The 21,712-nt window shown below is 43.9% G+C and overlaps 1 protein-coding gene across 6 annotated transcripts in view; it reads left to right on the top strand.

Moving 5' to 3' along the window:
- lrba (LPS-responsive vesicle trafficking, beach and anchor containing) overlaps positions 1-21,712 on the top strand; it is a 280,974-nt gene that overhangs the window by 196,782 nt on the left and 62,480 nt on the right. For all 6 annotated transcript variants that reach the window (XM_080759177.1, XM_080759176.1, XM_080759175.1 and 3 more), the window contains exons 42-46: positions 3,766-3,881; positions 4,073-4,185; positions 11,790-11,930; positions 14,517-14,636; positions 19,961-20,113. In XM_080759177.1, the coding sequence (XP_080615303.1) occupies positions 3,766-3,881; positions 4,073-4,185; positions 11,790-11,930; positions 14,517-14,636; positions 19,961-20,113 (643 nt within the window). The remainder of the gene's footprint in view (positions 1-3,765; positions 3,882-4,072; positions 4,186-11,789; positions 11,931-14,516; positions 14,637-19,960; positions 20,114-21,712) is intronic.

Here is a 21,712-nt window from a genome sequence, read left to right as displayed (position 1 = left end):
GCCATGTTGTCGTTTTAAAGTTATCTTAAGTATTCTCTGCTGCGTCAGTTTATTATGAATATACCTATAATACATGGCAGCCTATAGGCCTAGTGTGACTTTATTATAGGCTGTGTTAACTAATCAGTCTCAATGTCAATAATTGAGAAAATTAGTTGTTGGTATAGGCTTAGCTGGCTGGTAGCTCCAGCCAAACAATGTTCAAAGATCCCTTTTGACCACGCTGATAATTTCTGAGGAACAGTGTGAATATGATTGTTGTGTTTGCTCTTGTGGTAACCTGGGAGCTGATTGTGTTTGTCTGTTTTATTCTTACATATGAAGAGTTAAAAAAATACTCTTCAGACTGAACACAAATGTCTAAAAGCCTGAACGATGCTCTATTCTATTGTATGATCCCAGATGCATTGTTGCCGACAGTTACTTGTCTCTATTGGCTAATGTTGTAGCACAATGCTGGTGCTTTATTCACTTTTGTGTGTGTGTGTGTGTGTGTGTGTGTGTGTGTGTGTGTGTGTGTGTGTGTGTGTGTGTGTGTGTGTGTGTGTGTGCGTGTGCGTGTGCGTGCGTGCGCGTGTGCACGTGTGCACGTGCGTGTCAGGCTCATTAATCAAGGTATTTTGCCGGCCGGGGGCACCTTGCCTCTTTGACCCAGAGACAGCTGTAACTGGGCATTTTCAGTTCTCTCACCAGCACAACTACACTGCCCCAGAACTAAAGCATCCCTTGACCACAGCAGTGCAAATACTAGAAACGTGTGCTGCTCGGAGTGCAGATCTCCGCCTGTGTCAGTCGAGGTGTACATGAGGAAACTGCAGGGAAAATAGTTTGTACGGCAGGACAGTGCAAGTGTTTGCTTTTGTGGTGCCCCCTACAGACGGAAGTGAAGGTGTCTTTGGAGTTGCCTTTAATAGAGGCCTCTCAAAAATGTGTGAAGGAAGTTACCGGTACTTGCAAACGGTTATCAAAACCCTGTTTTGTGGTCATTTTCACACAATTTGGTGGGGAAAAGTCACGTTGTGTCATTTGTAAAATCACTTTTAGAGTCAAATTTGGGGCATACTTTGAAAGCCGATTTTAGCCAGTTGGAATGGAATCTGAAAAATACTGATACATCTTGATCAAATGGAAAATCTGATCAAGCTGTTTCATGGGCATGGTCTATTTATGGGGAGTTGCTTCAAATGTTGCTGGCCTTACATTTTGTAGGCAAACACTTCATCACTGTGAACAACAAGCTTTCCTTTGATGCTGCCAGCAGTCGTTGCATTACTCCGACATCCCAATAATCCGACACCCATAAATCTGACTATCCAATATTGCGACCATAGAGACCCTATCCCCAAACCCTAACCGCATGTGGAAGCCACGGGTGAGTCTTAACCAGTCATGCGGTCAGACTAATGCTAGCAGTCATTGTGTTTGAGTTAGACTGTAGACATCACTGTGTTAGTGGACATATCCTATACTACAAAAGACTTAACTTATAATTTATTCACTTCACCTCATTTCAACTGCAAAATTTTAATAAGTCTTAAAACCACCTTGAAGGCTTGCCATATCGTCACAGTCGACACATTTCATATGTTAGAACATAATTTGTGTAACAAGGCTTGTTGTCAGACTGATTTATTTATACAGTATTTTATTATGCTTATTGCACTGTTTAGTCCTCGACCACGACTCACATTTTGGAAAAGGTTCATGGCGCTGTACATGATCTTGCGCTTTGCAAGTATCTCTGGGTAAGCGTGTCTGTTAAATGCCTACTGTAAATTGTAATAATGTGCAGGTACTGACTGTAGGTTTTTTAACCAATCAGCCCTGATTATGTATGCCTACCCAATTGTCTTTCCTGTGCACAGACTGCACACAAGGGCAATTTCCAACAATCTTTAATCATGTTGACAATTGGCTAAAAATGCTCAAATGAAATTAAAAGGATTTTTTTTGTCTGGACTCAGAAATGCACTTAGATCCACTATGGAAGCATAAGAGCATATTCCCATTCATTAGTACTACAGACAACGGGCAGGAAAATGATCATTACAGCTCGGCATGGTAAACTTCTATTTGAAAAGGGCGTATTTTCACTTTGGCGGCGCCCTAATGACTATAATCTCACACCCTGACAGTGATTAATTCCATCATTTTCCTTTGTTTTAATTGGATTGGGGGTCATTTGTTTAAGCCCCCGATGCATACATCATGCTCCCGGGGGCCCCAATGTGCACGCACGTGCATGTGAATGTGTGTGCACGTGCACACCCTCATACGAATTCAACCCCTATTTACCGCATATTTTTCTTCTTAATTAGCGGGACCTTAAGTTCAATAAATATTTCATATAGGCTTTTGTATAATGAAGGTTTAATGAGGCCTAAGGCTTTTTTTTGCTCTTCATTCTGCTAAGTCTTGTTCTCATGTGTGAATTTGTACCCATTGACTTTAAAACTATTCTTTGCCCAATGTGTAACAGGACAAAACCTCTTTTAATGTGTATATGTTCTGTGCTACCACAAATTGCCTCTCGGAGGACAAGTCTAAGCTTAGAATGTGTCATGTTATATTTTAAAGGGAAATTGGTAAGGGGTAGTCAATACCGTACCTTTTTTTAAGGTGCGCTAATATTGGGCTATAAGGATGACAATGTGTGGTTGTCCACCTGTATGTCTGTTCACTTTATAAGATACTTTGAAACCTGAGTATATTCAAGGATGAGGGTGCAGGCATTTGTTCCGACATAACAAGAGTCCGACAATCATTAGTCTGACACCCGACCCAAACACTAGCATAAGCCTAACCGCACGTGGACGCCATGGGTGATTTGTAACCCGCAGCACGGGTGATTTGTAGCCGGCAATGCATGTCGGGAGCCACGTGTGATTTGTAACTGGCTACTGGTGATTTGTAACCTGCAGCGCATGTTTTTGGTATGTCGGATAAACTTCTGCACCCCCATGGATGACGCTAAGAATTTGCTTGAATGCCTATGACCAGTCAGTTTGCAGCATGAACCCCACTGATTTCGTCTGTAATGTTCATCCTTCTGCGCCCACAATTTCTAATAATAATTTAGCCTCCCAATTTGGGTGCAAGGAGCAGTATAGCCTCTAGAGGCTGACAGTGGCCAAGAGTCTTAGTCTTTTTATTGAGCATGATTTGTAGGAAGGCTATGGTGGAGACAGAGAATGAACATGCTGGTGGAACTCAATGCTATAGTTAGCAAGGGGTAGTTGTGGTGCCAGCTATGAGCATCTTAACACACCGAGAGGCATAAACAGAGTTCTCCGTCCTATCAAATAGTAACGCCCAGCACTCAGGATGCAGATTAATAAAAGGACAGAGATTTATTGATATCAAAACCGATCGCAACGCTCCACAGGCTGTTGGGCAACATTTGATGTCAATTCTGTTTTTGATACGTCATCGAAAATGTCCCCCCCCCCCCCATTTTAGCATGACGTGAATAACTCTTGATCTAAATCATTCCGTTATTATTATGTTTTAGACGGCCCATCGCGGTCCCATCGCTAGTCGTGTTAGAATTAATCATACCTCCCGTTGTCGATCGCCTTGGGAGTGTTTTGGCTACATCCGAGATAGTGCCTGGTGCATTGCTAAATGTGCTCCGTTGCTGCAAATCGCTGGACGCTCTGATTCAATGGTCCTAAATACCCCGGGCGTTCATGGTGTTAATAATACACATGAGTTAGGAGGTCTGATAATTGCAGAACTTAATTGAGGATCCTTGCCCCTCTCCAGACGTATCTCCTTGGCCACACCCAAGCAGCTGTACAAGGCCTCGAACATGACCCAGCGCTGGCAGAGACGTGAGATCTCCAACTTCGAGTACCTCATCTTCCTCAACACCATCTCCGGTAAGAACACCGTCATGCTGTCTGTCTGAGGGTTGTGGAACCTTTCTGGTTCATGTGGGCGATGCAGGAGATGGTAAAACGCTTTGACTGAATGAATTGGTCAAATATCTCTCTCACTTAATCATATTCTCTCTCTCACTCTCCCCCTCCCTGTACCACTTCTTTCTGTCTCTCATCGCCGCTACTGTCAGGCCGCACGTTCAATGACCTCAATCAGTACCCAGTCTTCCCCTGGGTGATCACTAACTATGAGTCAGAAGAGCTGGACCTGACTCTGCCCAGTAACTTCAGAGACCTGTCCAAGGTAAGACAATGCTTCCTTCCACACAAGTCTGGTTTGTGTCCTAAACTACAGGAGCCTAGTGGAGGGGTGTGCGTGTGCATGTGCCTGTGCATGTGCGTGTGTGTGTGTTTGCGTGTGCGTGTGCGTGCGCGCCCCCTGTCGTGAATGTGTGTATTGGCCGTGTCCCTGTGTGTGCACATGCTTGCATGTATGTGTCAGTCTCCAGTCCTGATTAGTGGTTGTGTAATTGCCATTGATCATAGTTTAGTGCAGCAGGTCTTTAATCACCAGTGGCTGATGGCTATCTTTTTACGTTGCTGGTACTCCTCAGTCAAAGACTCCACTGTTTGCTGTCTGTTGGGGCTTTAGTTATGTGACGTTCTTTTGGATTAAAAGATTATTTTAGGTCATCTTCATACTGCCGCATCCAGGGCTGGCCTCCGTATGTGTTACACTCACTGTGTGCATATTGTCGATAAAAAATGGCACATTGGCCAGTTTTATTAGTTGCAGCTTTTATGCATTGCTTACTAGCTTTCCATAGGAAATCACCTACAAAATTGGCCTAGGGGTCCATTCCCCTTTAAATTGAGATCAACAAAACAAATATTCCTTTTGTTTCTGTCAGGCCAGCTTTTTCTCCACATTCTGTCTGCATGTTCTATTCTATGTCATTCTCTGTGTGGAATTCATAATTTCATAATTCACTGATCGACCTTTGACCTTGGCCCACTCCCCAGGAAGTGAAGGGAGGTTCCTTGAAAAGTCCAGGCATCAGGGGATTTAGTCTTAAGATACTACAGCATGTACCACATCCAATGGTTGCCTCCTCCACAAATGCAGGCATTCACTCAATTCATTCATTATTTCTCTTCCAAGCATGCTTAAACATGTATACTATAGTGTATGCACGCACTCGCGCGCGCACACACACACACACACACACACACACACACACACACACACACACACTCTGACCCCAGCCAGTTTCAGTGGATCAGACTGACCGTCCGCTGTGCTGCGGTGTCCAGCAGTGGGAGGACATAGGATTAGTTTTAGAGTGAGATGATGGAGCGACTGTCTTTCTGTTGGAACCAAAATGGCCGAATAAATCAGCCGGAGAAACAACGGCATGTGAGCTAATGGACAGGGGAGATGCATTACCATTCCACATCCGCGCTCATTCAGACTGGGCCAGAGATGGAAGGCAGAGCTCTTTATTATCTGGAGACACAGAATGGTACATGCTGGAGTTGGACAAATTGTTATTGACATACGTACACATGGGAGTCTATACAGAGCGTGTGCACACACACACACACACACACACACACACACACACACACACACACACACACACACACACACACACACACACACACACACACACACACACACACAGAGAGAGAGAGTTACACAAACATGTCTAACACCAACATCAACACTAGCTAAGCAGTATCATTTTATTTACCAGAAGTGGGTTATCGGCTTGTGTTGCCACGCACACACTTCCAAATTCCAGAAGACAGATAAAAAAACACACTTAATCCAGAGCAATTTACATTAAGCAAGAACAAAAAGCATGGCAATACATCACATACATAAAAAGTAGTTATCATGGAACATGCGTAAACTAAGAACATAACATTCTTCGGTATTCTTCACACCAGTACTAAGACTACACTGCCCAGCAAATCAATATGTACTTTAGTTACCAGGTTGTGTTCTCTCTCTGACCCCCTTTCTCTCAGTCTCCCACACACACACATACTGTATATTTCACATGTGCGTACACCCGCACGCACGGACGCATGCACGCACGCACGCATGCACGCACGCATGCGCACACACACACACACACACACACACACACACACACACACACACACACACACACACACACACACACACACACACACACACACACACACACACACACACACGTTTCTCACAACTCACCTTGTCACATATCACATTCAAACACCCCAAACATCACAACCCCCAGCTCCCACGGGGTCATCCCCAGCCCCCCCCCCCCCCCTCTCTCCATTTCTCTGTCTCTCTCTCACCACCCCTCCTGTTCAGTCTGCCAGTGTATCGCCCCTCAGTGTACAGCTGTGTAATTTCTGTGTTTATTTGGTTTCATGTTGCCCAGTAGGCTGAAATATGACAGCCTTAGATGTCCTCCCTGACACGCACGCACGCACGCGCACACAGTCACAGTCACACACACACACACACACACACACACACACACACACACACACACACACACACACACACACACACACACACACACACACACACCGTCACACACCGTCACACACGCACACCGGTTTACAGACACATATGTACAGACACTCACAAAGATACAAATGCACTAAATTACACATGCGTGCAGTCGTGCACACAGAATCACATCCGGTACACAATGCTGGCACATTAATTCACGCGCACAGTGCACACTCAAAACATGTGCCGCACACACGTGCACACACACACACACACACACACACACACACACACACACACACACACACACACACACACACACACACGCATAAAGAGAGAGACACCTCCTCGGCTTCACTGCTCTGCTTTGGAGTTTGGACAGCTCTGCCTCTGTGCTCAGTCAAGCCTTCTCGCCCCAGGGAGGAACCCAAACAGAGAGAGGGGGAGAGATGGAGAGAGAAACAATCAGAGAGCAAAAAGGGAGAGAGGAGAGAGCGTAGAGGAACAAGCGAAACCTCATTCTCCTTGAAGAGTGAGAGGTGGAGGGAGGGAGGAAAAAGATGAGGGGGTGGGTCAATCTTTATTACATCTGTTTTATTCATGCTGTTGACAAGGCTGTGATATCAGCTACACGACCGTTGGACCGTAGGAGACTTGCAGCTTCTAGTAAAAGGGCAAGGCGGTGGCGTGCTGAGCTGTGGCGTGTTGTGCAGTGGCGTGTAGTGCAGCAGCCGCATCAAATATTCCCCCCCCCCCCCGAACACACCGTTCCTCCACGGCATTTGAGTTCGGTTTGTTTCTTTTGTTCAGGTGGCAGTGTTTCTGTCGCTCACCTCTGTCCCTCCCACCACCACCCATCCCCCCTGCCATCCATCCTTCCGTCCACCTGGCTCTCACCGTTCGTCTTTGGTCATCTCTGGTAGAAATGGGTCATGTGAGAGAGGCCTTTGGTGACACTGAGGAGGTGAATTGCTGCGAGCGCCCACATGTCACACACTGTCATCGTTCCCAACCCCCACCTCCGTACGGGGGGGGCACACAGGATTTATGCTCCCTTTCTGCCAGAGTTGCTTTGACCCCGGGGGACTCTCTTATCATAAACCCTAACCCCAACCTGACATCAAACACTGACCCCCCCCCCCCCACCCCAACCCCCCTCCCCAGATAACATTGTAGTCACGATAAGCCAGGGTGAGAGCAGACTGCCGCTCACCGGCTTCCTTGTCATACTGAAGTAGTGACCGCTCGGATGGACTTTCCTCCACTCATCCTACCCTTCTCCCCTCTTGCACCTTTCCTCATTCCAAGTCCACATTGGAATTCTCGGAATAGCTGTACATTTGTGGATGGGAATGAACCATTCGGCATGCCTGGGTTCACAGGGTTCTCAGACTGCTTTGCCAGATAAACAATTGAACAACAAGTGCAATGTATTTGCAAGTAACTGAAATCGCTTATTGAATGATCCCACTACCTATATGGAATATGTGCAATGAATGAGACCCTGCTATTTTCAGCCGGATGGGCTAATGGCGTATTGATTTCACCATACGCGTCCCATATGTTTATTCCCCCCAAGGCCCTCCATGCCATTTTCGCTGTTTAAATAGGGACATTATACGTAAACACTTCTCAAAAGGCCGTGTTGATTTATGGTTGAGTCCCATTGTGAAGCTGAGGCTCGGTAAGTTATTGGACTTCATCACCGGCGGTGACCCGTTCTGAAATTGAAGTAGCTGCCGGATATCATCCATGTAACGATTCACATGGAGGTCTTTAATGTTAGATTGTGGCCTATGGTTTGGTCTCTGGGAACTCACATTTTCAAAGTGCAGTCTATCTCACAGGCAGACGGTGATTCTTTCTTTCAGGGAATTGAGTTGGTTCCTGTGACATACAAGTTGACAAGACATACAGTATTGATTCAGTAGGTTATTGCAGAGAAGCGTGGATGGTTTTGGCAAGATAACATACCGCTAGCTAATAACTTCAAGGTAGTAATGTCAGCATATTTCCACAATATTGGGACTGTTTCAGAGTCACTGTAAAATAAATGCAATCTGGGAACCCATTTGGTTAAAAAAAAGAAAAGAAAAAAAGGGGGACATATATATTGGCTTTGTTTTTGCCTCTGGGGGAACCACGTCCTTTTTGTCTAGAAACAATGTATATGGAAAGGAGGTAAGATCACCAACGTCATGCAATTCCAGACGGCATTCGTCGCACCATGGGAGCCAAACTACACCTGGAAGTTTGGTGGAATGCATCAGAGTCAGTGTGAGAGCCCAGTGACCAGCTCATGAACAAACACTATTTCTGATAAATTCTGAATGACTAAGACCTTTTGTAAAGTAATTGCTTCTGGAAAATAACAGAAGACATATAACACATTGTTGTCTGCTGTCTTATGTTGCTTTTTGATGTGTACACTGTGTGATTTTATCTAAAGAGCATAAAGTACCTTTCTGAATGTATCAAAAGACTTTCCACCGTTTCCTGTCTGGCAGCCAAATCTCGCGATACCTCTGAGACCGAAATTATACCTACCGCTGTTTAGATGCTCAATAAAATGATGCACAGTCATGTGCAAATCGAACAGCAAGTGATTAGAAAACAATGATATGTCTTCTTGTATATTCCTGAACCGTTTATATGACAAATTGTTCTGAACTAATGGTTGTTCACGAGCTGATCCAGCCGGCTCCATTGAGTCCATTCACTGCCATGTATTCATTGAACCTCCGGTGCGAGATTTTCCTCCTATGAAAGCATCCATGAAAGTGTCATGGCACGTACCATGACGTCAGCGGTGTCTCTTCCTTCTGTAAGCTTCCTTGTCTAGAAAGAGGAACTTGGTTTGCCTCCTCCCCTGTCTTAGTCCACTTCCTCCTGTATGCTTCTCTGTTTATTCTTACTAACAACAACACTACATGTTTATATGGCAGTGGTGCACTGCTGATAGAATCTCCTGTTCTGTCTAGAGATTACTGTAAATGTGGTAGGGTCTGATGGCTCCACCAGATCCTGTGCAGATAGGTTAACTCATGCACTGAAAAGACGGTACCATTGGCAGAATAAATTATTTATTAATTAATACTGGCAGTCAATGAGTTTAATTAACTCTTATAAAATATGAATGGACCCATACTGTAAGTGTGAAGAACAGAGTAGCATTCAACGGCTCTTTTAAAACAGCAAGCCTATTACCTGCACTTTAGCTGTAGTTACTGCTGAGCCTTTCTTGCTAATTGCACTGCGCATTAGCTTCACAACAACAGCCCTCGTAATGCACGACCCAATCTTCCCAAGTCCTGATTAATAACCGATTAAAAGCAATGAAAGAAAAACCTCTTTAACATGTCTGCTTGCTCTTGCAAACGTGACAGAGTCCCGTTCCGTGGTTTGCTTTCCGGTCTAATTACAACTATGCAATTGGCTCATTCATCTGAGCGCGCTCATCAGAGTGCTAGACGCTCGCTACGACATATTAGGCCAATCTGCGGTGGGTAGGTTGTGCAGCAGGGCGTTCCATCAGTGTAGCGGCAGGGATGGCGGTCTGATGTACGCTGCTGTCACCATCGCTCTGTTGCAGCTACCGCTAGCTGAGAGCGCCGGTCCTAGTAATTTACTGCAGTAAACAATGTAGGACTCACACACGTGCACACACACACACACACACACACACACACACACATCCTGCACACTTCCTCACCCCCCACGCTCCCCTCCCCCCTCTCTCTCTCATCGTGGCCCTCTCAGTCTTTTTTATTTTATATGCCTCCTCTCCCTTTTCTTTTTTTAATGAGCTGACTGTTATTAGGGCTATAAATCAGAGCAATGGGAGTGATGTATAATTCAGTGTGTGTACTCACCCACCCTTAGTGGCCCAGTGGAGACCCTCACTGTGTCATTGTCAGCTCTGTGCTGCGCCATCTGGCCACAGCAGGCACTGCACGTCTTTGCCATGTAACAATTGTGATGACCACCCCCCCCCGCGCGCTCGCACACACACACACACACACACACACACACACACTAGTTCTCAAGAGGAATGAAATGTTGGGGATATTGCAGGGCCCCTAAAAATGTCATGGTTCATAGATGTATTAGTTATTGTTCAATTAATGTTAGGGGTTCAATGCGATACGTTCTGGACATAGAATGTGATGCAACTCCCCTGCATACAAGCACAGTGATACTTAAATATTAACAATAATATACTAGTACAGGTATGTATACAGTATACCACACAGGGAAACAATGTTTTTCTCTTACATCAATCTGTTCTACTGTTCTACACTGAATGCAAGCTCTCTCTCTCTCTCTCTCTCTCTCTCTCTCTCTCTCTCTCTCTCTCTCTCTCACGCACGCTATTACTCCTGCACAGTAGCAGCAGCAGAGATCAATATCTCAGCCATGGCCCAGGATGAGTCTGTGTGACAGGCTCCCTATGATATGAGAGAGATCCAATCGATCCACCCCCATTCTAGAGCCTCATCCTCAAAAGACCATCATTCCATTACCATTGATCTGCTCTTGCTGTGTGTGTGTGTGTGTGTGTGTGTGTGTGTGTGTGTGTGTGTGTGTGTGTGTGTGTGTGTGTGTGTGTGTGTGTGTGTGTGTGTGTGTGTGTGTGTGTGTGTGTGTGTGTGTGTGTGTGTGTGTGTGTGTGTGTGAGAGATTGAAGCACAGCTAGACTAATAAAAATTGACCCAGACTGAAAGTGATTTCTATAAATGAGTATTTAAATAATAGCCGAACGCCACAGGGTTATTGGCTTTTCTTTTGCTGGGGGGAGAGAGGAATGGAAAATTAATGCAACTTCACCATTTTTCTCCAGTGCAACAGCAAGGCCGCTGAAGAGTGCATTAGCTACAGATTAATAAAAATAGTAATAGAGGAGGAACCCCCGGCCTGCCTATTGATGTTCCTTATGGGCCCTCTTTCATCGTAACACATTAGTTCTCTCTGACAGAGTACAGCTGCAGGGGCTGTTTCTCACAGGCTGTAAAAAGCACTCTGTGGGAATGGATTGATCTCCGTCTGAAGAAACATCATCTAATATTCATTTGAGATTGCACAAAGGTTACTGGCATCATTTTTGTCTCTCTAGTGGTGTTTGCCGGTTCAGTGCTGCAGGTGTTGGTGTTCATATCTGTGAAACAGCTGGTCTTACTTGTTTGTCTGTTTTTCACTTGATTGTTGTTCCATGTTTACTGTGGATGTAGAACAATTTGTATGAATGCTGTTGTGTATCCTGCCATGTTGGAATCTTGACAACAGAAAGAAACAGCTCAAAATTCCTTGCGCAGTGAGCACCATGATCAAATCCTACATTGTACATTATTTGTACATTACTAACCAAGATGACATGATGTGATTTCTCTTGACAGCCCATCGGTGCTCTGAACCCCAAGAGAGCTGCGTTCTTCAACGACCGCTTTGAATCCTGGGAGGATGAACAGGTTCCCAAATTCCACTACGGCACCCACTATTCCACTTCCAGCTTCACCCAGATGTGGCTCCTGCGCATCGTAAGTCGTTACATCATGTACAGCAGGGGTGAACTTCTCACTCAGACAGTTTTGCAATCCTCCATCAAGTCGGACCTGGATACAAGACAACACGGTTGTGTTCACCTAACTTACTTTTCTATAGTCTTGTCACCAAATGGGTTCACAGCCCATCGTTTGAGAAATACTGGTCTACAGAATAAGTGTCTACCTTTACGGTACTGATGGTGGCTAACCAGATGGCTGTTTTCTTGATTGTTTGGAATGTAATTTGTTTGTAAATTACTTGTGTAAAATGTATTCTCATCTTAATACATACATATAAATATAGCATTTATATGCAATGGCCTCAGTATATTTACATTTTTATTTCAATCTAAATAGAATAGAAAGAAAGTAAGTGTACACATTTATGATCTTTCATTAAGATAGAGCTAGATAGACATCCCATTGCTTTATTTATTCATCATTTGCCTTTCGGAGTGTCATAAGGTAGTTAATGGATGTCTAAAATGAGGTCCACGGCTCCGTATTGTCCCTTTGATTTATATGAAGTTGATCTGATAGGCCTTATTTACATGCAAACGAATGCAGGCCACATTGTTCCTGACTAGTGTTATTTATTGGTGATTTGTCTGAAAGCACACAGAAGTAGCTATCTGGTTGTAATACAGATTTAACCATTGTAGAAATACTTATTTTTACTGCATGCTTCCTATAGCGCTGTTCTCAAAGGGGATTGTTTGGGAGAAATGAGAACAATTACACACACTAATTGCGATACAGGATAGGTGCAGGGCACTAGGGACATCTGGGCACCTCGATGTACAAATGGCTGTACTGTATATTTGGAGGCCCATTATATTTTACACAATCTGTCTTCCCTCAGCACACCCAGATGGGAGAGGAACTACTAACCCTGCTGTCCTCTCCAACACACTTCCCCTAGCTGTTGTCTCTTTATCTCACTGTCTGACTTTATCCCTGTGGAGCCACACTATTGATCCCAGCACATCATTACCAAGCTTACGCTAATGCCACTTTACCAATGGACCCTTACGTTTAAGTGTCACATAGAGAGCCAAATCAACATCAGAGTAAAGCAAAAAGTAGCTTACACCCGGATTAATTCTACTTTAACAAAAAAGAGATTTCAACCGTGCTACTACTTTGTACTACTAGGACTTATCAGAGGAAATTATGTGTAAAAAAATGTTTATGCATTTATAATAATAATTCAAATATTAATGATATATTAATAATTTACATTTGGGGGATATATTTCACAATAATAATTAAAACATGTTCTAGACATTCTAATGATCACAAAAAATATATATTACAGGCATTTTAATTACTTTTATCAGGGTGAATTTCTGCCTCTGTGGGGGGTATTTATATTCAAATATCATGACCAATGGCATTGCAAGACTAAACAATGAACATCAATGATGTTTAGGTGAAAAAAGAACAGAAAACTAAATAGTAATTAATTAAAATAAAAATGTTACCAAAAAGCATGGTTGGGGCTTACAGGCTTAGGGGTAGCCTTTAAGGACTACTGTAATGTTGTGAACTGCTCTCACACTTTTTGCCTTTATCACAAAGTCAGGAATCAGAATGTTAAGTAACCCAACATAACGTTTCTCAATAAAAGTTGTTCATATTGTCGACTACAACCCTGTCAGAACTGCTTTGCGGTCCTGAGTCAGTAGTTGGCAGTACTTAATATTCTGTTGTATAAGCGGTTATAAGATCAAATCTGGTTAAGCCTCAGACAGTTCTTTACAAATGAGCTCATGGCATCTTAACCCAGCCTTAATTGGCTGTCTCCACTACAGTATTAGGGTTAGCAGACTATAGTTGTTGCCCAGCTAATTGTGTCCATGTCATTGGGGGCTATTGTTTCAGAGCGACAGCTATTGATCTGCCCAAACAAGATTAAACATGATTAGAAATGCATCAGTAACCATATGAGCCACTAGGAGTGGCTAGTACACCAGTTAATTTTGAATTTAATTTGGGGAAGTTGATTTCAGTTGAATTTGTAAATTTATACTCCTAATATGCTATTCGTTAAAATAAGTTTATGTTGGCTTAACTTGACTAACATAACATGCATTAGCATGTAGATGAATGTAAATGTGTAGTTATAATATTAATTCTAATTAATAATTAATATTGTTGTTTTTCGAAGTACTATATAATGCTATTGAAATTGTCTTGTGCTTATGTTAACCACATATTTTCTACAAGAATTAAAAAAAAAAACATTGGAAGAGTACATTGGAAATACCATATGATATAATGATGTTGTGACACCTTTTGACCTGGAGATATCACTGTATACAAATTTGGAATTCTGTAGTTTGGTCCAAACTGTAAATTCATAAATACATGAAATATTTGTTTTGCAGGAATTTTCTCTAAGGCTATAAAGCTCAGCGGGAACCCAGATATAACTCAAATTATCAAGAACATTACATATAGACCATCACAATAGTAAAACAATGTAGAGTTTGGTGCAGGCATACTATTCACATTAGATATTGTCAAATGCAGTTATACTCAGAGCAGGTACTGACAGCATCTGTATCTCATTGACAGGAGCCCTTCACCACATTCTTCCTCAACTTCCAAGGAGGCAAGTTTGACCATGCTGACCGCACCTTCTCCTCCGTGTCCAGGGCATGGAGGAACTGCCAGAGAGACACATCGGATGTCAAGGTACGGCACCCACACATACATAAAACAAACAGAGACCATGAAGAAACCACACCACGCACATACTGTCACAAACTCATATGGACCAGACACATCAGCATGCAGCACTTGACTGAACATACCGATGAACTCTGTTCATAATGACTTGTAACAAGAGTATAGTAGCAGAACAGACGCAGTATATGTAGCAGAGTTAGTCCCTATCCAGCATCGTCAAAGACAGTTAGATGGACAGATGGAGAAGAAGAAAAATAAATTCTCAAGAGCCGTGTCTAGTCAGCACCAATCAATGTCCCTCTGCCGTGAAAACTTTGTGGACTTCCTGATCAAAGCCTGAGGGACTCGGAGGCTTGCTCCATCTCCAGCCGTCCATCTCGCATTCGGCCGGTCATAACCTGGACTTGAACCTCCCCATCACCAGCACCACCACAGAACAAGCCTCTCTTGGGCTCTGTGCAACGGGCCCCCGCAACAAGCCACAGGGTGTTTCTCATATCGCGAGCCCCCCCTCCCCACAAAACCCCAGTGCAGCCCTTAGCAAGTGACCCCGCCCTCTTAAAACATTTACGACTACAGTCGGGCCATTCCGTAACAAATGTCAGGTTCGGCCCCCACAACCCTGGCATTGGGTCACTGAATGGAGGAGAACGGTGGTGGTGGGGGGGTCGATGCTTGATTGCGTTTACCAGCCACCGCCTCCCTCCTAATCCCCCCACCCTTACAGATAAAACATATGGGTTGTATTACCGCCTAGCTGGCCGCTGCTTGATTGCGAAAGCTCAACACGAGCCCTCGTTTGCTCCCTCTGTCTAGACCTGTCAGCGTGGATCAAACTGTGAGCGCTCAGTTTCAGATCAAAACACACAAAAAAGGGGAAAAATAAATCTGGACCACATCTCTCTCTCTCTCTCTCTCTTTCTCTCGCTCTGCCCTCCTCTCTCGCCCTCCATTTCCACCCTGAATTTTTTGCATATTTTCAATGAAACTCCATCCCACTTTTATCCGCCTGGACGCACGCATTCATCTTGCAGGCAAAAGGGGAATTAGCTGCAGAGATGTATCAATTTAGCATGCTTAGTGCAGCATTTAGCTTAGCCGTACCACCATTGACAGCAAACCTCTGTGCCACAATCAGAGAGCAAAAAGCCCCAGTGTTTTTATATCCCACTGTTAGAAGGGAAAAAAGCCTGGGTGTTTTCATAGAAGGAGGTGATAATAGGTTAGCCACCCACCCCCACTCCCCCCTCCTCCAGGTCCACTGTGTCTCTAGCCTTGGTGACGCTAGCATGACCTGCGGGGCCACAATCCCCTGACCCCCAGCCCTCAGCCTTAAGGCATCAGAGTGAGGGGGGAGGGCAGGAGGGAGGCGAGAGGGGCTAGAGACAGCAACAGTAGTGGAAGTGTAGCAAGGGGAGCCCAGGGGCCAGAGAGAACCCCTCCATTCAGTGACCCGTGACAGGACAGGATTGGGGATCAGAGGGGCCAACCTCTGACCAGGCCAGAGCACAGGGGCCACTGAACATAATGGGACACGCAGGACAGGCTACAGTGTCAGGGAGTATGGCCCCCAAAGTCTTGGGTTCTTTGGAAGGTCGGAGTGTGAGTGTGTGTGTGTGCATGCGCTCATACATAATAGGAACATTCTTGTGTGCATTTTATGTACACCTTGGCTTATGCCTAATTTTATGCGTTAGTGTGTGCACACATGCATGTGTGTTGTTCATACTACTACCTCAGACTGGCCATATTTATTTCAGTCAGAGGAGTTCAGTGAAGCCTCGGGCCTCGTTAAGAGCCTGACCTCCACTCTCAGGTCAGCTCTTGTAGAGTTGGAGGGGTTTCTGAAGTGAGGAAGTGGCATGTTGTTTTAAGCCCAGTGTGTTTGCTTGCTCATTTGATTAGACTTTCTTCTCTTCTTCCCCACTGATGAGAGGTAGATAAACTGATAGGCACAAATTCGAACACCTCCACCAAGTGTGTTGCCAAGCTCAAGACTGTATACACTGCCGTAAATCTGCTGCTGCTGTTGTGCTCTCTTTTTAAAGACTTTTAAGACCACTGGTTCTGTGTTGTTCTCAATATTTTGTAACACCCTGACCACATCTGTGTACCAACCATTAAACCACTAAGACAAAGGACTCAGTCGAGTGGTGTGGTCAAGTAGAAGCAAGGTAAAACTACTTCCACTCCTGGCATCACATCATTGAATATGAGATAAATTGGGGCAGGCGAATTGAGCTGTTGAAACACTTTCCAAAATGTGTGTAACAATAATTGTGTTACACTGTAACACAATTATTGTTTATGGGAATGACAAATTATACCAAAGTTACTGTTTTTCCAAATAATTCGAATTACCAGAATTTCTGTTGCCCTTTATTTAATTTCAATATAATTCAATTCACTTAACATATATATATTGACCGACTATTCTAAAAATATGTTTTAGATGGACACGGACTTCCATGGCCTGATGAAAGTTAATTTTAGGGGTCTCATGAGAAAGTTTGAAATGCCCTGTACTAGATCACAGCTTGGGGCGTTCTGTACTCCTGGTGCATGGATCATATTGGAAAATATACAATGTGATCAGGTTTTTATCAGGAGGAGTTTTCACGGCCGTATCCTAGTTCCATTCGGTCATGTCAGCTTCATGTTTGTTACTGAGGTCTGGTCAGCTCTGATGTCAGTGTGCCAGGTGCTCTCCAGTCAGCACTTTTACAGTCAATTCAAATCAAAGGAGCTTTATTGGCATGAAAAAGCAGACGTTTACATTGCCAAAGCATGTGTCAAAACATAATAAAAAACAATTTAAGAAAGGTTATGTACAGTTGGAGGGGGTACAGCATTGTGTTAAACAGAGCTATGTCACATTGTTATGTTATCTATAGAGGGCATAAAGCTTTTTGAAACAAATGGCAGCAATCTTTTGCAGTCACTTTTGGGACAATTTAGCATTAATAAATAAGGGGCAGAGGTAATAATACTGTAAAATGTAAAAATAAATCCATATATGCAAAAGATCAAAAATATCAACAAAGACAACACAGAATTTAAATGCAATTTGTCATAAAAGAATATGTCTGATTGTTATATAATTTTGTTACTAAAATAAACAAACAGAATTCCAAATAGTCCGCAAATACAGTTAAAAAAATCTGTTGGTGTAGTTTTGTCACTACTAGACAAAGTTAGTCACTTACTAAGTTGCTGAGTTAAGTTGTCACCTAGAGTAAATTTTAAATCACATCCATGTGAAGTGAGGAGCGCTCTTGCCGAAAACTACACAACTAATGAAATAAAATTAGTTGACGTCTCAATCTGAGCAAGGATTTTCCACTGATTATAGGCTCTATAACTGGATGCCCCTGTATTATTGGCTATCCGGTTATAGGGCTTGTCGTTTTCTAAATCTTACATAGTTTTCCTTGACACGGGGACAATCCTCAGTCATACTTTTTAATTCTGCTTCATGCACACCTAATGTTTATTCAGTGCACAAGACATTTGGCACTGATCAAACAGTCCAGTGGTTTGTGAGATCAGCTGTGCATACAGACACACAGACAGACCCTCTTCTAGAGGGCTCAGCCACAAGGGCCCATACTATAAAACCTCAAGTTATTATGTTTGTCTCACATATGTATATACACATGATATATGAATATCGTATTCTGCAATTCGAGTGCCCCCTTTCGTCCTCACTGCCGGTGCAAGGATGAAGTCATGCTTCATGTTTGACACGTGTTTAGCTGACGGGCAAAGCAGCGTGTATTACAAGGCGTGATGTACGCAATTAAGAACACAATTTACTTTCTGTGCTCTCCACTGTCTTTGTTATGCAGAAGAGGAAGTGGCCGCCAAGAAACTGAGATTGCTCAGCATGTGCTTACATTCAGGAGCCTCGCCAGCCGTCCCTACGTGCCCACACACAAACAATGACACCAGCGCGGTTCGCGCCCGGGGGGGGAAGCTACGGATTTATCAGCATATTGTTTTGCTCAAACTCAATCTCCAGTGTTTACACTGGGTTCGCCACACAGAGGAGTTCCGCTTTGTTAAAAATGGAGAATGGTTAAACACGAGCAGGCCGCGTCCCCTGTCATATAGACGAGGTCCTCCGTCCTCATGCCTCCACAGCGAGGAAGGCATTGTTTGGATACAGCAGGATCAAATCCTCATAGTTGCGTGGGAAAGGAATTTGGCTCATTGTGTGAGTTTCTTTTGTGTCTCTGTTTGTGGAAATCACAAAAAAAGAAATACTATTAGACAATTGCTAGACCAGAAGTATCTTGAGAAATTAAGGCTCAGGGCACTCTTGGAGGGTTTGACATCTTATGAAGCGTTGATGTGCAGTAGCAATGTCATTTCAATGAGTAATGGCACATTGATGTGTCTGTCTGATAAACAAACACCCAACACACAAACAAACACACACGTGCACACACACAGTACAAATATGCACAATGACAGTGAATATCTGCACACATAACTGTATGTACAAAGACGTACGTTGAACCTTATCTTTAAATTAATTATAGATTTACTTCACATAAGTATTTTTTCTCTAAATTGTCCTCCGTTCTGTTATCTGCCTGTTCTCATCTGTTTCTTAAGGCCTTTGACAGTTTGTTCTTTCCAATGCAAAACAACTCTTCCTTTTACTGGAGGGCTGGTTGTGGATTCTATTAAACTGTGGCTTCAGTCTTATCAGTGCTTCATTCCCATAAAGACTGTGTTATTGTAGCCCAGTCATTCTGATGTTAAATTGCAACTGTCATAGATTCCAATTACATCACGCGAAAAGTTAGCAGAGCAAGCTTTTTTGTTGGAAAAAAATAGGGGGAACGGTTTTTTTTGCAGCAATTGCCTTGTTCCTGTGTTAGCCTGTCTGGATGGAATAAAGAATTGTTCATACACACTGAAATACTTGAAAGTACAATGCAACAAAATATGTAGCTATACAGCTAAAGTTTGTGCCCCTGTTGAAGATATACTACTAAAACATTTAACCCATTAAGAGCTTGAACGCATCTGTTTCACCACTTTAACAATTAATTTAACATATATACAAGTTCATAGAGCTTGTAGATCTGCTATTTTAGAAAAATCGTGAAATTGTGTACAAATCTTTGAATGTAGATTAAACGATTTTGCCTTTGCGGCCACGCTGGCCAAATACATATAATATGTGGGGTCAAGAATAAGTTGGAGCACCACTGATATTAGAAACATAGATCTGTTTAGATTTTGAAGACATTTTGTGGAATCTGGTCTCAGGTCTCAATGGGTAATCGATCGGGTATTCCGGGTTGTGTCTTTTACAGGAGCTGATTCCAGAGTTCTTTTACCTCCCAGAGATGTTCGTCAATGCCAACAACTACAACCTGGGGGTGATGGATGACGGGACGGTGGTGTCCGACGTGGAGCTCCCAATGTGGGCAAAGAGCCCAGAGGAGTTTGTCCGCATCAACCGACTGGTAGGAGACGTACTACAAATATACAGACTTGTATCCTGAGCTATGAATTGTGTGATAAATATGACTAAATATGACTAAATTTCACACATAATCTGTAGCTATGCAAAGGTAAACACACCCACACCATTTTCATAGAGCGAAGTATCTTATCGTATGAATTCACGTACTCGCACGTTTCACATGCGCAGGCGCGCTCGCTCAGACGCACACACAAATGCACACACGCACGCTTGCTCTCTCACACACACACACACACACACACACACACACACTCTTATTGAGTCTTCATACACTTGTTTTACATACATCTACAGTATACTGTATCTATAAATGCACCACATCTCTATACGTGTGTACATCTGTAATGCACGTAACTCGAGAACCGTTCACCACACTGACTTCAACACACGTGTTCCACACCACCACAGGGAGTGCAGTGCCCGGTGTCAAGTCGGTTGGACCCACGGTTGTCCGGAACCGCCACAAAAAGCCTCTCTGCCCGGGCTCTGGACGGGGCCCAGGCTCCATATATGGAGCTGGCCTGTTCTGACATCACAACACTCCATATTTGGGCATGCCTGACACAGAACTCCATATTAGGAAAAAAGGGACACAGAGACAGTTACAGAAATCTGCATATATGGGCATAAAAGGGCAACAGACAGATTTGTGGAACGGGTACTCTGACACTCCGAAACGGGCATTGCATAGCCGGGTGGGGCATGGATCTCCAACTTCCATCGTTACCGACTCTACAGCCGGGCACCGGTCTAGTTACAATGAATGAAATATAGACTCCTCAGCGGTATTACACTCACGCACGCACGCACACACACAGTATTGCACTCACACACGCACACTTCTCTCTGTCTTCCTCATATGTCATCCAGACCTGGGCTGTCTGAAGTCTGTCAGAACCCCCCTTTCCTCTGTGCTAGCTTAGCAGGAAATGCTAATGCAAACAGACAGTGTTATTTCCTGTTCGTCTCACATCTCTTCCTGTTACCTGAGCCCGCTGTTCCTCCGACATGCCCCGCCACTCTGACCGCTCTGCTGCGAAAGCAATCTAACATCACCGTGGGGGTGTGTGTGTGTGTGTGTGTGTGTGTGTGTGTGTGTGTGTGTGTGTGTGTGTGTGTGTGTGTGCGTGTGCGTGTGTGATGTCCATATTTTGTCCCAACACATGTGTGTGCATCTAGGGGTCATCATGGGCACATGAGTGTGTACACATATAAGTGTGAGTATGTTTGTGTTTGTGTGTGTAGCAGGATGATGCAGTATCGAGTGTCAGATCTCTCCTTTCTGCCCTCTCAGCCCCCAACACCGCTCCACTCCTCTGTGTGTGTGTGTGTGTGTGTGTGTGTGTGTGTGCGCCTGTGGCTTGTTGTCAGAACCACTTGTCATATTTTCATCGCGGACGTTCTCTCCTCTTCCATACGCCCGTCGGGAAGTCAAGATACCCCTCTAGATCAGATTACCTTGCAGTGTTTTAGAAGGTCAAGCAGCACCACATAGACCTAGAGTTACTGTTGTGTCTGCTTCCCTCGCTGAAGTACTTTGTTATGGCTGTTTGTAGCCCCTTATCTCCAAAAAGTTTGT

The sequence above is a fragment of the Protomyctophum bolini genome (genome assembly GCF_963924005.1).
Source record: "Protomyctophum bolini genome assembly, chromosome: 3".
Lineage (NCBI taxonomy): Eukaryota > Metazoa > Chordata > Actinopteri > Myctophiformes > Myctophidae > Protomyctophum > Protomyctophum bolini.
This window is presented reverse-complemented; position numbering and strand designations above follow the sequence as displayed.